At 42.7% G+C, this 19,034-nt stretch overlaps 1 protein-coding gene across 1 annotated transcript in view; it reads right to left on the reverse strand.

Annotated features, from left to right (window-relative positions):
- KDM2B (lysine demethylase 2B) overlaps window positions 1-12,482 on the reverse strand; it is a 114,423-nt gene extending 101,941 nt beyond the window's left edge. The window contains exons 1-4 of the mRNA XM_054392499.1: window positions 12,450-12,482; window positions 11,158-11,302; window positions 7,791-7,869; window positions 1,134-1,180 (exon numbers count right to left, since the gene is read on the reverse strand). Coding sequence (XP_054248474.1) covers window positions 1,134-1,180; window positions 7,791-7,869; window positions 11,158-11,302; window positions 12,450-12,482 — 304 coding nt within the window. The remainder of the gene's footprint in view (window positions 1-1,133; window positions 1,181-7,790; window positions 7,870-11,157; window positions 11,303-12,449) is intronic.
- Between the last annotated feature and the right edge of the window lie 6,552 nt (window positions 12,483-19,034).

Here is a 19,034-nt window from a genome sequence, read left to right on the forward strand (position 1 = left end):
TGACCAACAGAAATGCTACCAAACAGCACTTCCACACCACTACCCTAAGACTTTCTGCCAAAGAGGCTGTTTTTTTTCTTCCCTGAACTCATAAATGGTCATAAATTAAACAACACTGCCATGTTTTGTTTGTGAAGGAAGGTTATCAGAGATAACCCCTCTCTCACAGATAACCCCCAGAGAGCAGAAATGAGGCACAAGTTCTTCTCTCTTTTGTTTTTCTTAACTACATCTTTTCCAGACTTGATATTCCTTTTGATTATTAAACTTAAGGGTAATGTTGAAAATTTTGTCTTTCAGAACGCAGCAGCTGAGCTGATTTAACAACTTAACTCCTGTCACCACACAAGTAAATAAAAATCAGTAAATCCTAACCAGCAAGAAGGCAGTTAAAAGTCTCCATGATGGACTGCAGCTAGCACATCAAAAAACTCAGCTACCTCCACAGCGACAGCTTCACACAGTGCAGGATCACTTGAGTACAGTTTCAGATAAACACCAAAGAACACATCCCTCTTCAGTAAAAGCAGGTTTCAAAGGAACACATGGTGTAATCTACTCAAAATGTAGCTTAACAGTTAAAAAAAAGTTCTTTTGCAAAAATTGCTAGGAAACATTTGATGATTAGGGCCACCACTCCTCTGGTTTGTATCTTATCAAAAGAACAGGCAGTCTGCAAAGCTTTGTGCTCACTCTATCTTAGCAACCTTTCCTCAAAGCACTGACCTGGCCTGACATTGATAAAGACTGTGGGAGAGCACAGGCAAAAGGTGATCCAGCTCCAATCCTACCTTTAACAAACAGATGCTCTACAATTGATAACAAAAAATAGGAACTCGATCAACAGAGCTGCTGCTTTCCAGGATCACAAGAGTGTCTGTAGGACACCTGTTAAGAGCAAAATCATTCACTCTGAATCCTTCAAACAGCCAATTATCCAGCATGAGATCAGAGTCCGGTCAGCACAACCACTAATTAGGGTTCTCCCAGCCTTTTTAATTTACAAATTGCTTCTCCATGCCTTCTTCCAGCTTCTGAGAGTTATCAGAAATGTCTACAAACACAACTAGGCAAGTATTTCAAAGCAATTCTGTTCTGTATAGAGTTAATCCAGTGCATTCAAAATAACTTACCCACTAATAGCTTCACGTCTCTGACGGTGAAATCCGGGTCAGGCATTCTATAATTGGCAAAGAAAGCAATGTTAAATACTGTCAAGATAAGTATGGGTAGGCTTTCGTTACCATAATAAAAGGGAAATAAATGTATAGTGCTCTTTGTCTGTAATGCAGTAGGTAGAATCAAGCAAGGCCCCTCTGTAGTGTGGACAGTGCAAGTTTTAATGACGTGCAGAACATCTTTGCATTGGCAAGTGTACAAAAGTTTCTCTATTGGTGATGAAAGAGGAGCAGAGGTGTCTTTTCAAGCACTCTCTACCAGCACTGGGGTGGAAAGGAAGGGAAGGAGTTGGGAGTGATTTCAATAAAATCCTAAACCTTTATAGCTTGTTCCCGCTAAACAATTCGCACTGTTTTGCCGCTGCTGGGGCCTCATGTGCATTTCCCAAGATGAGGGTATCCATCTTTGTATCCACCATGGACACAAAGTGAAATGTAGAGCAGGAAATTGGTTCAAAGTCAGATCATGATAGGTGGGCTCCACTGCTTGGAAATAAAATGTAAAACCCTTGGTTTTAATGACTATTCCAAACCTCCTTCTCTGGCAGAAGACAACCTGGCTGTATGTGGTGGGTAGGGAAATTGCTGTTCAATTCAATTTGGGCTAATTCAGAGCTAAATTAAATGGTAGCATAAGTGGTTCACCAATGTTGATGCGTTTATACGATCACTTCTAAGACAGGCAACGGTTCAGGGTTTAATGCAATTAGACAAGGAGCCTGGTCCATCAAGTGAGCGAATTCTGCACGTGAGGTGGAGGGTAAAATACTACAACACATAGACTGGATGGAAAAAGAAACCCAAACCAGTAGTGGGGTTTTCAAAGTCACTGACTTCATCATAATGATGGTATTTCACAATTCACATGGCTCAAAAACTGGCTAAGGAATTGTAAGGAAAACCAGCCTTGTGGGACTTGCCAGCTAGGAGCCCTCTCCCTCTTGTAGGGCCCTGGGTTGAAGACAAACAACTTGCTTCTGATTATAAAAGACTTTGGAAGTGGTTCAGTTAGAACTCAGAATGATCCAGCCTACAAGCAAACTTCTACAGCAATACATGTTCCTATTAATAAAATACTGAAAGGTAAAACTTAAAAATGCATTTGCTGTCATGCTTTATCTGCCAAATCCTGCCCTGTCCACTTTCTTTAACCCTTATCACCTTCCTCTGGTGGGATGTAGAGGCTGAACAGTATCTTTTGCTAGTTCTCTGCCAACCCTCACATCTTTACATTTACCTGAAAGGGCCCCACAGCGCTGGAATTCACTCCCTTGCCAGAATGAAACAGCCTTAATCTACTGACCTTCAAGGTTCATTCAGAGCTCATTTTTTTTTCCAAACACTAGAAAGTCAGAAGTAGGGGCAGGAGGAACTATTTGTGGGTGACAAGAACTTGTAAGGCTTATCTCCCAGTGACACAGCCTGCCTGTATTTATGTCAGACACACAGAACAATTAGATGGAAAATCTTTCACTTTTGTATAAATCAAAATAAAACCCAACAACCAAGACAGATAATGACCCAGACCCAGATGCACACAAGGAAATCCAGACTTTCTGCAGCTCCAGCTGCAGCCAACAAATAAACACGTCTCAGAGTGGAAGACTACAATCCTCCCTGACAGTAAAACTGTATTTTCAGCTCTTTGGAGAGTACACCTGGCATATCCTTGGGTTTTCTTCTCTGCAATGTCAGAATGTAGGATATATTACAGAAAAAAGTACACCAAGAGAAGAATTTCAAGCTGGAACACAGCAGGTTTAAAGTACAAGATCCATTTTGTATTGAGGCTGCCCTAGGAAGTCCAACTTGAATTCAAACCCATTCTGCTGCCTGATGACACCATAAATTACTCTATTTCTTCCTCTCCAGTACCACTCAACATAACTGCCACACTCACACAATGCTGGTTCACTACAGCACTATGATAACCAAAAGAAACACAACACCAAAACATGACTGACTGCATTTGAGATTTTCAGGACTCTGTTATACACAAATCACATTGCCTCAAACAGAAAATAAATGTAAGTACCTCAGTGTGAACTGGGTGCAAACCTGCATTTTAGCATCTGAAGATTTGCTAGAGCAGTCTCCTGTTCACATCCAATTCAAGTCCAATGAGGAGCAGCTGAGGGAACTGGGGGTGTTCAACCTGGAGAAAAGGAGCCTGAGTAGAGACCCCATCACTCTCTACAACTCCCTGAAAGGAGGTTGTAGTCAGGTGGGGGTCAGCCTCTTCTCACTATTAACAAGTGATAGGGTGAGAGGAAATTGCCTGAAGCTGCACCTGGGGAGGTTTAAGTTGAATATTAAAAGAAACTTCTTCACTGAAAAGATTCGGGAGGGTGGTGGAGTCACTAGCCCTGGATGTTTTTAAAAGGTATGTGGAAGTGCTTAGAGACATGGTCTAACAGTTGTGTATAGGGAGGTACTAGGTTATGGTTGGGCTTGATCTTCAGGTTATTTCCAACAGGCGATTCTGTCATTCTCATGAGGATGAGCTCTGGCTAACACACTTGATTAACCACCATCCAATGCAGGATGACTGCTGCTCAGGTAAGAGACAACAGCTCTCCAAACAGCATTCTCTCTCAAGTTACAATCCTGGAAAGAGTCAATCCACCAAGAAAAACAGCTCCTCTTCTTATAAGAGATCACAGGTGCACTTCCCTGCTTCTAGCTACACAAGTAACAGCTCCTGATGGCCAGAAACACAGAAAAACAACTTTTAGGGTTTCATTTTAATGCTTTTTCCTCATTCTTCTCATTCCTTGCCATTTCAGAGTACCTCCAAGCACAGCAACCAAACTGTTTAGCTATGTTTTGTACATCTGCCAGGCACAGACATGCAGGCTGACTGCCTAGCAGCATGCAGAAGTGGAAGCACACATCACCTGTTATTCAAATGTCTAAAAAACATCTTACATCATGCATTTTATTGACCACTGTGTCTCTAATGTGGATCACCTAATCTACCATATCATGGCACACAGCCTCCTCTGGACAAGAGACAATAGTGCTAGGAAAGCATCATTTCCTCCAGAGCCTGAAGTGGAACGTAAAGTTCCCAAGCTTCACCAGCAAATGACTCTGACGCAAAAGCAAATTGGCCAGTCTCACTCTAGTGATGGAAGACAGCAGGCTGTGGTCCTCATCAGCTCAAGAACTACATGTCAGGATGATGAGACTAAAGGTGCTCAAGGACTTGGATCTGCTGGGCAGGTGGCAACATTATGCTGATCATGCTGCAATACCACACATTTATGTATCTGGCATCCACAAACCTCACATAGTGCAGGCCAGCTGCTTCTGATAGCTGTACATAAGAAGTGGAAATGTAAATAAAATTAAATCATGTTATCCTGCAGAGTGCCAAATAGGAAAGTTTGCTCATGCATTTCACTTCTGTCATTTAAAATACACATAAACCACATTTCCAGCCTTCTCTCTCCAGTGACATTTATGCCCAAGTGTGTACAATTCCTTTACATCGTTTCAAACTAGTAAGTCATGCTCATTTAAATAAAAAATATTAGAATGCTGAATGTCCTAGAAGAGATTAATGATCTACAAACTCTAGTATTTTAGTGCCCTGGAGCAGTCAGTAATCACTGATTCAGCAGAGAGTGGAAATATAAAAGTAATTCACCCAAATAATTGTGAAATGGGGAACTTGGCTGATCCCATGCAGGAACCATCCAAAGCTCATGCATCAGATCAAATTTTCTCTTACTTTTGGCAGCATACTAATTCATAAAAAAATATCCTTATAAGAAAATAAAAAAAAAAATCTGTATTGTTGCCCTCTTCTCTGACAGTGAATTCTAGCTGTAGTGTGAAGTTGCCCATGATGTGTGGATGGTTCACCAAGGGCAGAAACGGAAACAGCCCTAGAAAGGAGAGAAAGATATCAGAATGGTATTGGAACAATACCAGCAGTCAGTAGGAAACTGAAAAGCTGGAGAAAATAAACATTTAAAAAAGATCAGGAGCAGTAAGGAAGCTAATGATGATGTGTGAGATGAAATGACTGTTGAAATGGTGAAATTGCCTCATTACAGAATCCTGAATAATGAGCTATCAAGAAGACACACCTTGTGGTTATGGACACCAAGAAACAAGGTATCTTTGTGAATGATCTTGTGCAACATCAGCAGCACATTGGGCAGTCTGAGTTCTGGAGGCAGCACTGCCTGGTACAGGCAGGCAAAGGAAATGCTGGTCCCAGGGCTCAAAATCTATCGCTGATAATGCGCTGCCATTTGCAGCTGAGGACCTGAAGCCCTGTCTGTTGGCGTCTGCAGCATGAGCTCTCGCTTCTGCACTTCTCCACTGACTGAGCACTAATGGAAAAGGTAGCATTGGCACAGCAGGAGCTGAAACACCTCCTCATTTTCCCTCTTGTACTATGGGGAACTTGAGAACTTCCTCATACACAGAAAGATCCAGCTGTTACGAAGTTGCAGTGGTATCTCTGGCTGCTAAACACTACTGGAAGAGCTGATGGCTTTTTCCAGGAGGAATTATTTGATGCTTTTATCACTTGCTCTTTAGAAGCAGCAGTTTAAAACCAATGCATATAGAAAGAGCAGTTGTCTTGTGATTTCCCACCATTTTCCACGGGAGATACGTTCTTCAGTTGACTGCTCCAGAGACGGAACTTTTAAAAAAATAAACTGACCCTCCAACAAAAGAAGTCTCCCTGCCCAGTTGAGCAGAGAAGCTAAATGAAGGATTAGAAAAACAGAGGTTCTAATGCAGCAGGAAAATTCCTTCCAGGAGGATGAGAGGGAGCAAGGAACTGGGATGCCAAGTTGGGTGAGCAGAGTAGAGAGCATAACCCTTGAGCTAGCAGGGATTTCCTGTAAATAATAAAGCTCCTGCTGAAGCAAAACTGATCCAGCTTCAGGTGAAGGTTACATAGGCACATACAGCGTTAATGTACATCTCGACAGGCACACAATGGAAGTATCATTGGCTCTCCAGGAACTGGGCTGGCCAACAGTGTCACAGGCTAACATAGAATAAATGTTACTTCAAGGAAACTCAGTTAGAAGATAAAGAAAATGATTCACTGGGAAAGACGACATTATAGTCCTGCAATATATAAATGAAGGTTAAGGAAATGGATTCTGCAGGTGGGGCATAATTAAGCTATGATATGGAAGATTTTTCTCTGCTTCTCAGGTTTTCATATGAAGGTTACATGGAAGATGATAGACTTCAAAGAGTACCAAAACAGATGTTTTTGTTCTCCTTCTCCTGCACAAACATTAAAGATCAATGCTTTCCACCTGACCACACCTTTTCTTAGATAACCTGTTTCTTTCTTGTTGTATTATTTTTCTATGTCATCAGATAGGAGCATAGAGCTGTTTAAGAAGCGTGAGAGATGTCCACCCTTTCTCATCTAATCACAAGGATTTCCACCGATCTTCTATACCATTACAGACTACCTGTAGGTTTTTATCAGAAAATTAGGATACAATGCAGGAAAGGCTTTGTCCAAACAAATAAAAAGCTGGTACCTTGATGTCTGCATAATATTTTTTAACAAGAAACTAGACTTTGCATCCAGGACCAAGGAGAGAAACAGCTGGGCTTAATAACCAAAGAAAAAAAAAACATCCAAGGACAACATAACAATACAACAAACATTGCTGTTAATTACTGCTGAGTACCTATTAAGCACTTCTTGTTCAGAGTTCAACATATAAAACTATAGTACTACACAAGGAGAAGCATCACAGCAGATCCTGATTGCTCTTATGGTAAAAGGACACATGCTTGTCAAATGCTCCAAACACTATTTCTTCTTTCTCTTCTCAAGTTATTTAAGGTGAGGCTTGAGTCTTAATTTAATTATTGGGACTTCTCACTTGCCTAAACTTTGAGTTGTGTCAGTTAAAACTAAGCAATAGAATTCTGCTTTCAGAGAACTAATTTTCTGTCTTTCAGATATAATGAGTTGCAGAGGCCCAATTTCCAAATGTACCAAGAAACATCTATCTAAGCTTTGGATTCTGAGGCTGATACAGCACATTATTCAGTATCTCTTTCTTGGACACTGTCACTTTTACAAAGAAACTTGCAGGATTCTCTTATTAAAATACCAAATCCTTTATGAGTGGGTATTAATAAAATGCCACCTCAAAAAGACTCTAATAATACCACGTTTTAACTAGACATTAAATATTTACACAGCTATAACATTCTGAAGAGATACAACTAGAATGGAAAGCGACAGGCATCATTAGACATTCCACCTGTAACGAGGAAAACAATTGAGAAGTCAGAAATTGAAGGGAGGTTGCTCTGTCATTAATAGTACAGATCGGATGCAAGAACCTTTGAATTTTATTCCTGACTTTCATCACTGACTTATTTTTGATTGTGTAGTACCACGCTGCATGCACTTAAGTTTTATAGACCTCATTATCTGCTTGTTTATAAGCGGAAAATAATCATCCCTCTTCTTAAGGGTGCTGACAGTCTTACTAATTGCAGCACATTTTAAGATCATCAAAAGAAACAGCACATACAAGTGGAAAGCATAATGGTTATTTTATAAAAGCATTTATTAATCATCAAGATTTGGTTGTAACTTACTTAATTCCCAGTCCATCCTTATTTCTGAAGATAAGGGGAACTCTGAGAGCTTCTCTTTGCACATACTCAAAAGTAAAATCTGTTTGAATAATGAATAAAAAAGAAAAAAATCCCAAATCAATTACAACAGCATTAGCACCTCACATTACATTTTCTCACAACATTCCCCATTTCCCTTTTCTCACCAAAGAACTCCACTATCACTTAAAAAAAAAAAAAAAAGAGAATGCATATTTTAGGTGCAAACCGGAAACCAAGTGACAGACAATGCTCGCCCAGCTGCTCTCTATTTTTCCTGTTCACTGATGCACAGAAAATAGAATCCAGTCGGAGTTTGTCAATTAAGGTCTGGGTTGAATCACCCAGGCTGTAATGAAATACCAAATTAACAGTTAAACGATAATCCTAACTAAATTACTGCAATGCAGTCTAGTCCTTTGGGGAGAAATGTGTAGTTTAAACTGTCTGTTTAAGTTTACATATTTTAAACTGTATCTTTCTACTTACGATGAAAAAAAAAAAGTTTCCTTGTATTATCTGGGTATAGCAGCAAGCCCTGATTCTGTGAACACACTGTGATCTTTTTATGTGAAGGTTGCTACTACTTTTAGAAAAAGTGGGGTTTTTTAATTCATTGGAAATGTAACTGGAGGAGCTGATACACAGACATCTTATACAGCTCCTGGCAACGTGTCAGACAGTGAAAAAGGAATAGTTTTTGTGGAGGAGTTACAGTGTAACACAAGCAAAATGAAAATTCAACCTAAATTTGTTGTGTTAATATCAGTACCACCTTGTTGCTTCACTCAGGATTACAGAGAACTGGCCTCTCCCAGGAGAGGGATTTCTTTATGCAGTGGTCAGTACAATAGCAGTGAGCTGGGATTAGAGAGGAAGTTACAAGGCAGCGATTTGGGTGAGCCCTGCTTTTCACACCCCCCACGCCATTTGGAGCCTTCTGCCAGAGAGAAGAGAAATTCCTGCATTGGCCATGCACTGTTTCTATGGCTCTGCCATCGCCCTCTTCTTACAGACAAAAAAAAAAAAAAAATCAACAACAACAAAAACTGTTCCATAGCACCCACGTGCTACCTTAAACAGGAAAGCACTGCTTGGCTCTTGAGCACTACAAAACACACGTGATATACGTCATGTATTAAATTCAAGCACAAACAAGTAGTTTAACTTCAAGATTCAGCCAGCACTGTACATGCTTCCTGAAGGAGCAAGAGAACCTCATACTAGTGATGCTTCTCTGCTAAAAAAAAACCAACATGCTGAAAGAAACAGGGGAGATAGAGGCTCAGCTACCACCCCTACAGATGAATTCACAACTTTTCCCTAGCTGTATTCAGTCAGTAATTATGACAAGTAGGGACAAAATATTCCTACTTAGAGTTCCCAAATCAGAGCATTATAATTATCCAATTACAGAAACTTTATTGCTACTAGTCTCAAAGTAAATGTAATGAATACTCCAGTTAACTGAGGTTATCAAAGAAATATTTCTGTGCTAGAGAAATCTTCATTTCTCTTAGGCACTCCCATTAAGATTATTGGCTTTGGCTAAGCACATAAACAAACCACAGGAATTTTTTTAAGGACACTCATCCAAGGCAGTAAGTCAACAGTACCAATGGAAGAAGCAGAGGCAGATCTACAGCCTAGCAGGCTAGGGAACAAGTAACTAAGACAAACTGCATTCAAGCCAAAAATCACACCCTGCCCTGCAGCACCTCCAGGGAAAACTCCAACCTGCATTCCTAGCAAAAAAAAACCCAAAAACAACCAAAACACCAATACTAACCACAAACATACAAAAAAGCCCCCACAAGACAGAGAGTTATCATTAAAAGCAAGGATATGGGACTATAAAGAAATAAATATATCACTCAACCAATCCTATGTGTTTGCATAAAATGACTTTTTTACTCTTACTAACTACTCTCATTGTTTTGCCCAAATTCAATCCAGCACTTGGATTTGCACAAAATAATAAACCAATAGTAAAAAGAAAAGCAGAACAAATAGGAAGGCAGACCCTTTCTTCCTAATGCCCCAACAAAGCATTTAAATCCCTTTTGGGGTAGAACAAAGCAGACACAGACCACAACAAAATAACAAAAGCCACTCATTTATTTTCAAGTTCCCTAGAAAGGAGAAAGCTACCCCAAGATTTCTGAGCTGCTGAGCCAAGGAAGCTGTGGATTGTGCTGTGGTTTGCATGTAGCAATGGCAACCACTGGAGCATTTGGAAGATGAGGGTAGGATGCAAGCATTTGCTGGAAAATTAATTAACATTTTCCTGCTAAAAAATAGGTGTTGGTGTTTTGTCTGAAGGAAAAGGGGGTCAGGGTTGAGCTTATCTCCTAAACAAATACCTTCCTAAATAAGGTAGGTATTTAATTTCTTCACCACATTAACTTTTCTAAAAGGAGCTTAAAATGCTCAATACAAAACGAAGCCTAGGGGAGAAAAGGAAATTTCCTAAACTAGATTAAGGGCTCCACAGTTAGAGTCATTTCAGGAGGATTACAGCCAAAACCTCCTCTCTCCTGAGAAAGCTGCCCCTGACAGGGAGTCCTCACCAAGGCCGAATTTTGGTGACAATCATCCAGGACTCAGTATCCATTTCAACAATACAGGAATGAAAAAAGGTGACTTGCGTCCCGGCCCGTTTGATTCCCGGGCCAATCTCTCTCGTTTTCCTCCCTGCCAGGCGGCAGAGCAGGGCTGCCTGGCTTTGCTTACCGCCCCTAATTTAAGTCACCTAAGCAAACCGAGCCACTTTGGGGAGGGGAGCGTTGTAATCTAATATATGACAGAAACACAAAGAAGTTATTGACTTGAAAGTCTCTGAGCCTGGAGAACAGGCTCATCAATTGCATCCTTTTGCAGAAAGGGTCCTGGATTCAATCGGGAGCGGAGGTGGAGGGGCAGGAATCACCTCCGGCTAAGTGGGGGCTGGGGTTTCTGCCCCTCCTTGGCCAGGACCCAATTCCCGAGCGTCCTAAGGTCACGGCAGGGAGCACGCTGGAGGTGGGGGGAGCGCAAGGCGCTGCTGGTTTATCTCCAGCCATCTCCCCAGCACTGTGTCGGGGCAGCAGCCGCCCTCCGGGAGCTGAGGGGGGGGGGACGTGGAGCAGCCCCCAGCGGCGGTGGGGGCTGCAGGGCCCAGGGGTGCCTCCACACACACACACACACACCCTCCCCGCTGCTCGGCCCCGGCGTCGTCACCGGATCCCCGGGTAGGGGGAGCGGGCGCGAAATACGAACCGAGGCGCGGAGCTACACGTGGAGGCTGCGGGAGCAGCGCGAACCTGGGCAGGGCAGCCGGTGTTCCCCTCACTCCACCCCGGGCAGTTACCTTTTCCGTCCATGGCATGGACGAAATCCCCGTGGTACGTTTTACTCTTTAATTTCTCTTCCAAATTGAAACTCCTGATGCTGACAATTTCCTCCACATCCGAGAGGTCCTCGCTCTCCGCGTACCGCCTTCTGCCGATGGACCGCTGGAAAATCAAACAAAACAAACCCACGTTGGACAACGTTTAGGGGAAGGAGGGAGCAAAAGGGGTTGGAAATAGCCTGTATCGTGCAGGACGGTTCGATGAAAGAGGTTCTGGAGGAAATCATTAAAATAGCAAGACACAAAGTGAACAAACCCTGCACCCAAACAAGCTACAAGACAGCTGCAGGCACAACCTTTTCCATCCCGTGGCACGGAAGGAGAGAGGAATAAGAGAGAAATAACAGGTGTCTGGCTGCAGCAACACCAAAACTTGGGCTGCTCTGCAGAACCCGGCGATGAACGGCGGGCAGGAGCAGGGCGGAACTCGCCCCAAAATCACTAGCTACTGAACCGCTGAGCTTCGCAACCCCGTGAGAAGCCGTGAGCAGCGGCCAAAGCTCGTTAGCAACCGGCTCGGTTTGATTGTTGTTATTTCTGCACGTGAAAACAACATAATTGCCCGGGAAAAGGAGGAGGGTGTGGGGGTGTGAATCATTTAACCTGGTGCACTACATCCAGGTCTCAGTATTTACATAATCCCAGTGTTTCCATAGTCACACCGGAAGCCTGCGATTTAAAAACAGCTCGCTTTATGTAACGCTGCGATGGATGCGCAGCTCCCCCTCCCCAGCCCCCTACTCCCCCCCAAGCCCTGGGATCCGCGGGAGGGTGGCAGGAGCGAGTAAACGTAACGGGGAGAGGTGGGGTAGGCCCGCGGAGGTCGGTGCCGCTGCCCCGGCGAAGTTGCAGCGGAGCCGGCGGTGGGGGACAAGCGGCCACGCACAAAGGTACGTTCTCCACGGCGGAGGGGACTGGAGCGGGAACGGGGGACACCCCAATGCACCGGCTGCCTCCGCCGCCTCTGCCCCTCTCCCGGCAGATCTCGCCTTGCAAATCCGCCCAACACACACACGCGGTGGATCAGCACAAACCCGTAATGCAGGAAAAAAAAAATAATATCTGTTATCGTCCCACCCTCTCCTTCCCCTCGGCTCAATTCCACCCCCTTCCCCGCTGTCTAAGCTGCTTCTCCTGCAAACTCAGCCGCTCTGCTGCCTGCGTTTCACATGCATTTCTCCCCTGGCAAACAATTAAGCAAAATCAATTAAAAGGCACAAATAGGAAATCGGCAGAAGCCAGCTACACACCAATCTTCTTCCAGAGTCTTTCTCTGCCTCCATTTTTTTAGGGAGTTTCATCACTTAATTGTCAACAGTTCCTGTCCTGCATTTTTGACCCACATGGGGAAGACGAAAAACAAAACCAGCAAGGTCTCGCTAAAGTTTTGCAATTTTGCACCAGCACTTTTTTTTTTTTTTTTTGGGGGGGGGTGGAGGAGGAGGGGGAGGGAAGAAGAGGGGGGCGGCGGCGGCGGCGATGCGCTTTGCAAAGTCCTAAGGCACCATTTTCAGGCTCTGCGGGTGGAGCGGGGGCGCAAGCGTCGCCGGGCCCGGAGCATAAACACCGACTGGGGAGGACCGGAGGTGGGAAGGGGGGTGTCCGGGTAGAAGGGGTGGCGGCGGAGCGGTACCGGTGCTAGGCTGGCCGCCGGCCCCGCCGTGCCGGTGCTGGGTCACGAGTGCGCGGTACGCAGGCGCGGGGCAGCGCGGAGCCCCCCCCGGGGTAGGGAGGGGGAAGCAAAGAGGCGTGGGGGAAAACCCTGCTGGGGTGGGGATTCCCTGTGTGGATGCCAGCTGAGACCCAACGGGCCGTGTCCGAAAAGTTGAGCGGTTCTGCTTACACCGGGTTGGGGGGCGTGGGTTCAGCATCGGCCGCACATTTGTTAACCCGGGCGGAGTTTGTAAGAGTCCTGTAATGAGGGGGAAATTTCACATTGCAGATACCGGGCAATAATCTAACAACATGGTTAATTCCCATATTAAACATGGTGGTTTACATGCACTTTGTTCCGTGCTTCTAAGAGCACCCTCGCGGCAAACGCAGCCCCACCGACGGCAAACACCGGCCGGTACGCAACGTGCTCCAAGATCTGCAGTTCTGCTTTATGAGCACAGGTTCTAATCGCTGTCGTGTGATACTCGGTGTTGGACAAAGAAAAATCGCCTTTGTGATATGCACATAAAACAGGTAGTGAGAAGTCACATTTAAAAAAGGCAAAAATCACAAAAAGTAGGCAAAAATTTTAAGCAGAGTGATACTGTGGGTTTCTGAGATGATCACCTGTGGGTTTAATTTCTTGCACACAAATCCACATCTCTAAATTGATGCTGAGCAAGCATCAGGACCATCTGATTACGATAGCAGGGTCAGAGTGCAGGGTTTGAACAGCCTCCAGGTCCAAAGTGTGGCTCCTCTCTGAAGTGACATCCTTTACTCCCCCACACACTCTCTGAAAGAAGGGAACATCAAAGCACAACTAAACCCAAGGCCTGGGCTGATGGCTCTGCCTGTTCCTCCGATTTGCTTTTTGTAAGTTTTGAGATGAACATTGAGAATAAAACGTGTTTCTGCCCTCAGTCCTCATTCTCTCTTGTCTCTCTGGGCCAGCAGAATTAGAAGTGCACTGATCTAACCAGTACAAGTTTCAGAAGTGAAATTCAAACTGTCTTTCCATGGCCTTAATTCTGAGTTAAAGGCAGACTTAAACTTTTCTTAAAATACAGTGTTTTTCTTTACTGTTCCTGTCCACTTCCACCAGCAGAAACATCCATACAATATCCAGTTGCCATTTGCATACCTAACCAGTTGCATTCTAGGTACTATATCAAACACCTTAAGCATTATACAAAAGCTAAAACATTAACATTTAACTTTGTTGACCTTGCTGGTCATCTTTTTTGAAAGATCCGTATTTTAATCAACCATGACAACAGATAAAGGCAGGAAAGGATGGAGTTCTAATTTAGGATTTAAGGCAGTGTGTTTCTCCTTCTGCATCTGCCACTAACTGTTTGCAGAACCTTGAAAACTCTTGTAATCTTTCTTTAACGTCTCCCTATTTGCAGATGATTTAAGTTTATTATCATCTAGAAGTGTTCTACAGGCTATGTATTGATGTGTGGATTCCAGATGTCTGCTACAGCAAGTGCATTATTAATCCATAATCCTGAAGAGATGTATGGATACATTGACCTTTCATCCAAGATGACTCCATCTTCAAATTAAACACATGTGTACATCTGTAGGACTAAGGGCAAAGTACTGGTACAAGATAAATGGATGTTACTGGAGAATCGTGAGACAAAACCCACATCATCCATCCATTCTACAAAAGTCCACCGAAATAGACAGAACAGAGACATAAAAGAAAATCAACTCATTATTTATCTTATTTTTGGGGGAGGGGGGTGGAGAGATGTGACTCGGTGTATCAAGCAAATTCACCAAGGACTGTACTAGTCACATATACCTAGAAACACCAGAGCACATTATTGAAGGGTGAGTATGAAAGAAACATGCCTTGGAAAACCCACAATTTTCATCTATAGATCTCCAGAAATAGAAAGCATGTTTTTAATCTTGTTTTCAGATAGAAATTATTCCTATTAAACTACAATTCATTTTACTATTGAAATAATACTGTCATCTGTGTATTTATAACAAAAAACCTGTCTCCAGCTAAAAAGTGGGATAAAAAGGGGCCAGTAGGCTGTGGATGATGACAATATCCACAGCTGCATCACAATAAAAAACATTTAGAAATTATATTAAACCTCTGTGCTTCAGCACAGCAGTGACAAGCTGGCAGATGAGAATTAGGGTGACCAGGGTTCCAGCAGTGCCTGGAACTGGGCCCTGTTAGGAACAGCCCACAACTGCCCAAACCTGGTGTTCTTCACAGTCAAAAATAGAGAAAAAAACACTTCAGGTATAAGTCCTGCAAAAAGGGAGGGGTGGTTATTGAGAAGGGGGCTACTCTAAGCTGTAGCTAAAAACAAAACCCACCACACTAAAACTATTTTTTTTTGCTGGATAATAACATCACTTAAATTATTGAAGACCTAATCAGGACAATGTGCTGGATCTTGCTCTTGTTAGCTTGAAACTAGGAGCTGTCATTTAAACTTGTACTACAGAGCTCACACTAAAGTAAGAACTACAGTGCTGTGCTGGGGAAGGCTACAGGAAGAAATGGGTTCGTTTGACCCCTACTGAGCTTTTATAGCTATTTCCTGTTGAAGATAATACACTGAAATATCAATCTTAAAACATCTGTAGAGGATATTTTACCCTGTAAGACCTTCCACTCTATACATTGCCTTGGATTAAGATGGAAGACTAGATATCATAGAATCATGGAACTGTTTAGGTTGGAAAAGACCTCCAAGATCATCAGGTCCAACTGTTAGCTCAACACCACCCTGCCTACTAATTAAACTATTTGTTTCATAATTTAAAGTTTACACAAATGTTCTAGTCACAACAGATCAAAATCTTTCCTCTGCAGAATTTTCATCAACTAAACTCAAGATTTGCAGAGATACTTGTCTTAGCCTCCTTGATATCTGGGCACTGATGGCAAACCTTTATTTGCCTTTTGCAATTTCTAATGTGATCGTTTTTTGATGCAGATCTATCATAACTTCCATTTTGTGGTAACCTGATTTGGGTTTGGTACAATAACAGGAACAAAAGGAAGGGAGGATTTGCATGTGAAGCTGGAAATCAGGTTTAGAAAAGCTGCTCTGCAGAGGGTAGCACCTTTGCAGGCTCAGTACATATCACATTAATCATATGGTACTCGGTGAGCCCATAATTCTTTTTCAATTCTCCCACAGAAAATACAGAAGTATATTTGTAGCAGAAAAAAAACCAACACAACACCCTCTGAGTATCCTTCTGACAGTGTACAGATTTCTCAGGGCTTTCTGGAAAGAAACTTGGACTTCTGCCACCTGCTCTGATTGTCTTCATGCATAAATGATCCAGAGAATAGGTTGACATTGCCTCTAATTAGGGGTAATAACACTCTGCTGCTGAACAAGCCTGTTCCCTTTCTCTTGCCTGTACGTCCCTCATTTCTCTTGCATTAGGTCTGGTGTTCCTGCAGCCATAGAAGTCAGTTCAATGACCTGATCCAGCAGAAAACTCATTCATTAAGATTAAAAAAATATAATTTTTTTTGCATTAGGTCAGTTCAGTGAAGCCCTGTAGCCACTTGATGTGTGTAATCTACAGGATGGAGAGGAGAGGGGGGTGAGGTGAAGGAAGAGTGCAGGACTACACCCTTTTGGTGGCCTTCTGCAATTGCACTGATCAGAGGTAAAACCAAACCACAGCTTTGAACTCCAGCATGATTTCAGAACTCCCTGAAGTATTTCTAAAAGTTAATTAAGCTTGACTGACTCTTTTTGTTTCAGCTAACTCTACAGTGGCAGTATAGAGGTGTGTAATAACAAATAATTAGAGTTACAAATAAAAGAACTCATCCTGTTTAGTTTGTACCTCAAAATGGAGCTGTAAAATGGAACAGAAAGGAGAAAAGGATCCTCAGAAGAAATCTTGGTCCTTAATTTGTGTTTTCCTGTTTAAGAAACCGATTTTCTATTTCTGATGGGAAAGAAAATAATGTTCATTTTAGAGCTACAATGCTGGGGAGCTTGGAAGCTTAAAAATGCACATGAGTTTGGTTTGGAAAAGTGCATGGGATGAGATTTCTTTACTGATTCAGTAGGTCCTTTCCTGTACTGTTTCCTTGAATGAAATATGGACTCAGCAGTACCTGAGTGTGGAATATTGTTCTGGTTTTCAAAGCCCTTCCCAATAAACAGTGATGGACAGAAGAACAAGGAAATAATGAGCTCAAAGAGTCTGTTTTAATGGTACTCTTTAGAAAGACACTCAGATACACATCTCTTGCAGGTGTTTTTTTAGAGACATCTGATTTTAGGGAACAGATCAAGACCTGTGTAATATTTATGCAGTAGTACTCACCCATGATCTTACATTTCAACCATAATTTTATGCAGAAATGAGAAGAAATAGTCAGCAATCCCTCTTGGTTATGTACATGTATATAAATATTTTTCCTATCTTACAAGCAGCAATGCAAAATATTTTTGAATGTATGATTCCAAAGAAACTGAATGACTTAAATGTTTTCTTGATATGTAGAGGAAATGTTAAGTTGCTGGGTTTTGACGGTTATTATAATGTGGTAATGAAATCACAATATGGTTGTTACTCATTGTTCTGCAATGTGGTGCTCAGACTTAGCCTAAGGCATCAGTGGGAGACAGAAAATTCTGACTGTGGTGATGAGGTCTTCTGCAATTTTGAGAAATTAAATCAGTCTGAACAAAGAGTAGGATTTTATAATGCTGACTTCTGCTGGATTTTCACTCAGATGTATCCAACACAGTAGTACTGTCATCCATAGAAGATTAATCAGGTGACCAACACTGGAGTAATTTATACAATTAGGCATTTGCGGAAAGACTAAGTCAAACTCCTTCTTCTAAAGATGAGTTTTAGATAAAAATCCAACCAAAAGTTGTTTATAACAACTTATTTCCTAAGAAGGGATTGAGATCAAATCTACAGTAGTTTCAGGAAACAAGATTTAAAATCGTTAAGGTTGTTTTTCTTGGATACTTCATCTATATCTTTTTAAAAAGAATGTCATGGAAATGACAGGATTGTCATCACCTTTGCTGTGCATGAGTAAATGAATGGCCTTGCAAATCAGAGAAAGGTTTCAAGAAAAGAACAAAGCAAAAACTTTAAAAGAACCTGCTGTATTTTTCCTACATGTAAATAAGGTGCAAATTTTCAACACAATAGAAAATCAGCAATGCTTTGTCTTTCTCATGGAACTGATATTGCAGTGGTTCAGCTCATATGTGACCAGCCACATGCCTGTAACTAATAAAAGTATCCTTGTCCAGTATTGTTTCTGTTGTTAAAACCGGATTTTTTTTTTCTTCCTAGAAATCAATAGCCACAGGTTTGTTTTATACATGTCCCTTAATTCTCCTGGCCCACAAATCTGATGAGGCACAAGCTCTGTATTAAATCTCACCTTTTCAGAAATCATCTTCATAACTTTGTCATGTATTTCCTATGGAATTCTGCTCCGTGCCTCGTTTTTCCCTCTGTAAAGCACAGGAAAAAAAAAAAAAAAAAAAAAAAAAAGAGTTTAAAGGGGTTGTATGAGTGTAGTAATAAAAATATCTTTCAACACTGGCAATAGTATCTGTTGAAATGTTCTGCTTGATTAATTGCTTGCTAATAAACGAGGTATCAGGAACTCTGGGCATACAAAACGGTTATGAAAACTTTATGTGACAAACGGCTTAAAGTGGAGCGATTTTAACTGGAAGCGAGCCTGGATGCTCAGGCCAGTTTAGATGCAAAGGATCTACGTAAATTAAAACGTTAAGCTTTTTTAGGAGGGGCGGCTAAAGCAGCAGTTGAGAAGTGGCTTTAGGGTTACGTTTTGAGGGGAGGTAGCGAGTGGGGACGGAGCAGGGGGACACCCACCCCCTTCTGCCCTGAGTGGAAGGTAGGGAGGTGGCAATCTCACTTTAAAAACACAAGATTCCCTTCAAGCGCCCTCCGTGCTGCGACTGCTCCCCTACCCAACTGCCGCAGGCACTTGAAGGCCGCAGCCCGGGCTCCAGCCGGGCCTTGCCGCGAGGCTTCGCCCGCCACAGACCTGCTGTGGGAATATGGCGGGGTCACAGCTCCCTCAGAGTCAGGCCCCGCTCTCGGTTTCCCACATGCGGCAGCGAGGAGGCCACGCTAGCCCTCCCCAACAGCGGCGGGAAGCG

Source organism: Indicator indicator, chromosome 26, assembly GCF_027791375.1.
Source record: "Indicator indicator isolate 239-I01 chromosome 26, UM_Iind_1.1, whole genome shotgun sequence".
In the NCBI taxonomy this organism is placed as follows: Eukaryota; Metazoa; Chordata; class Aves; order Piciformes; family Indicatoridae; genus Indicator; species Indicator indicator.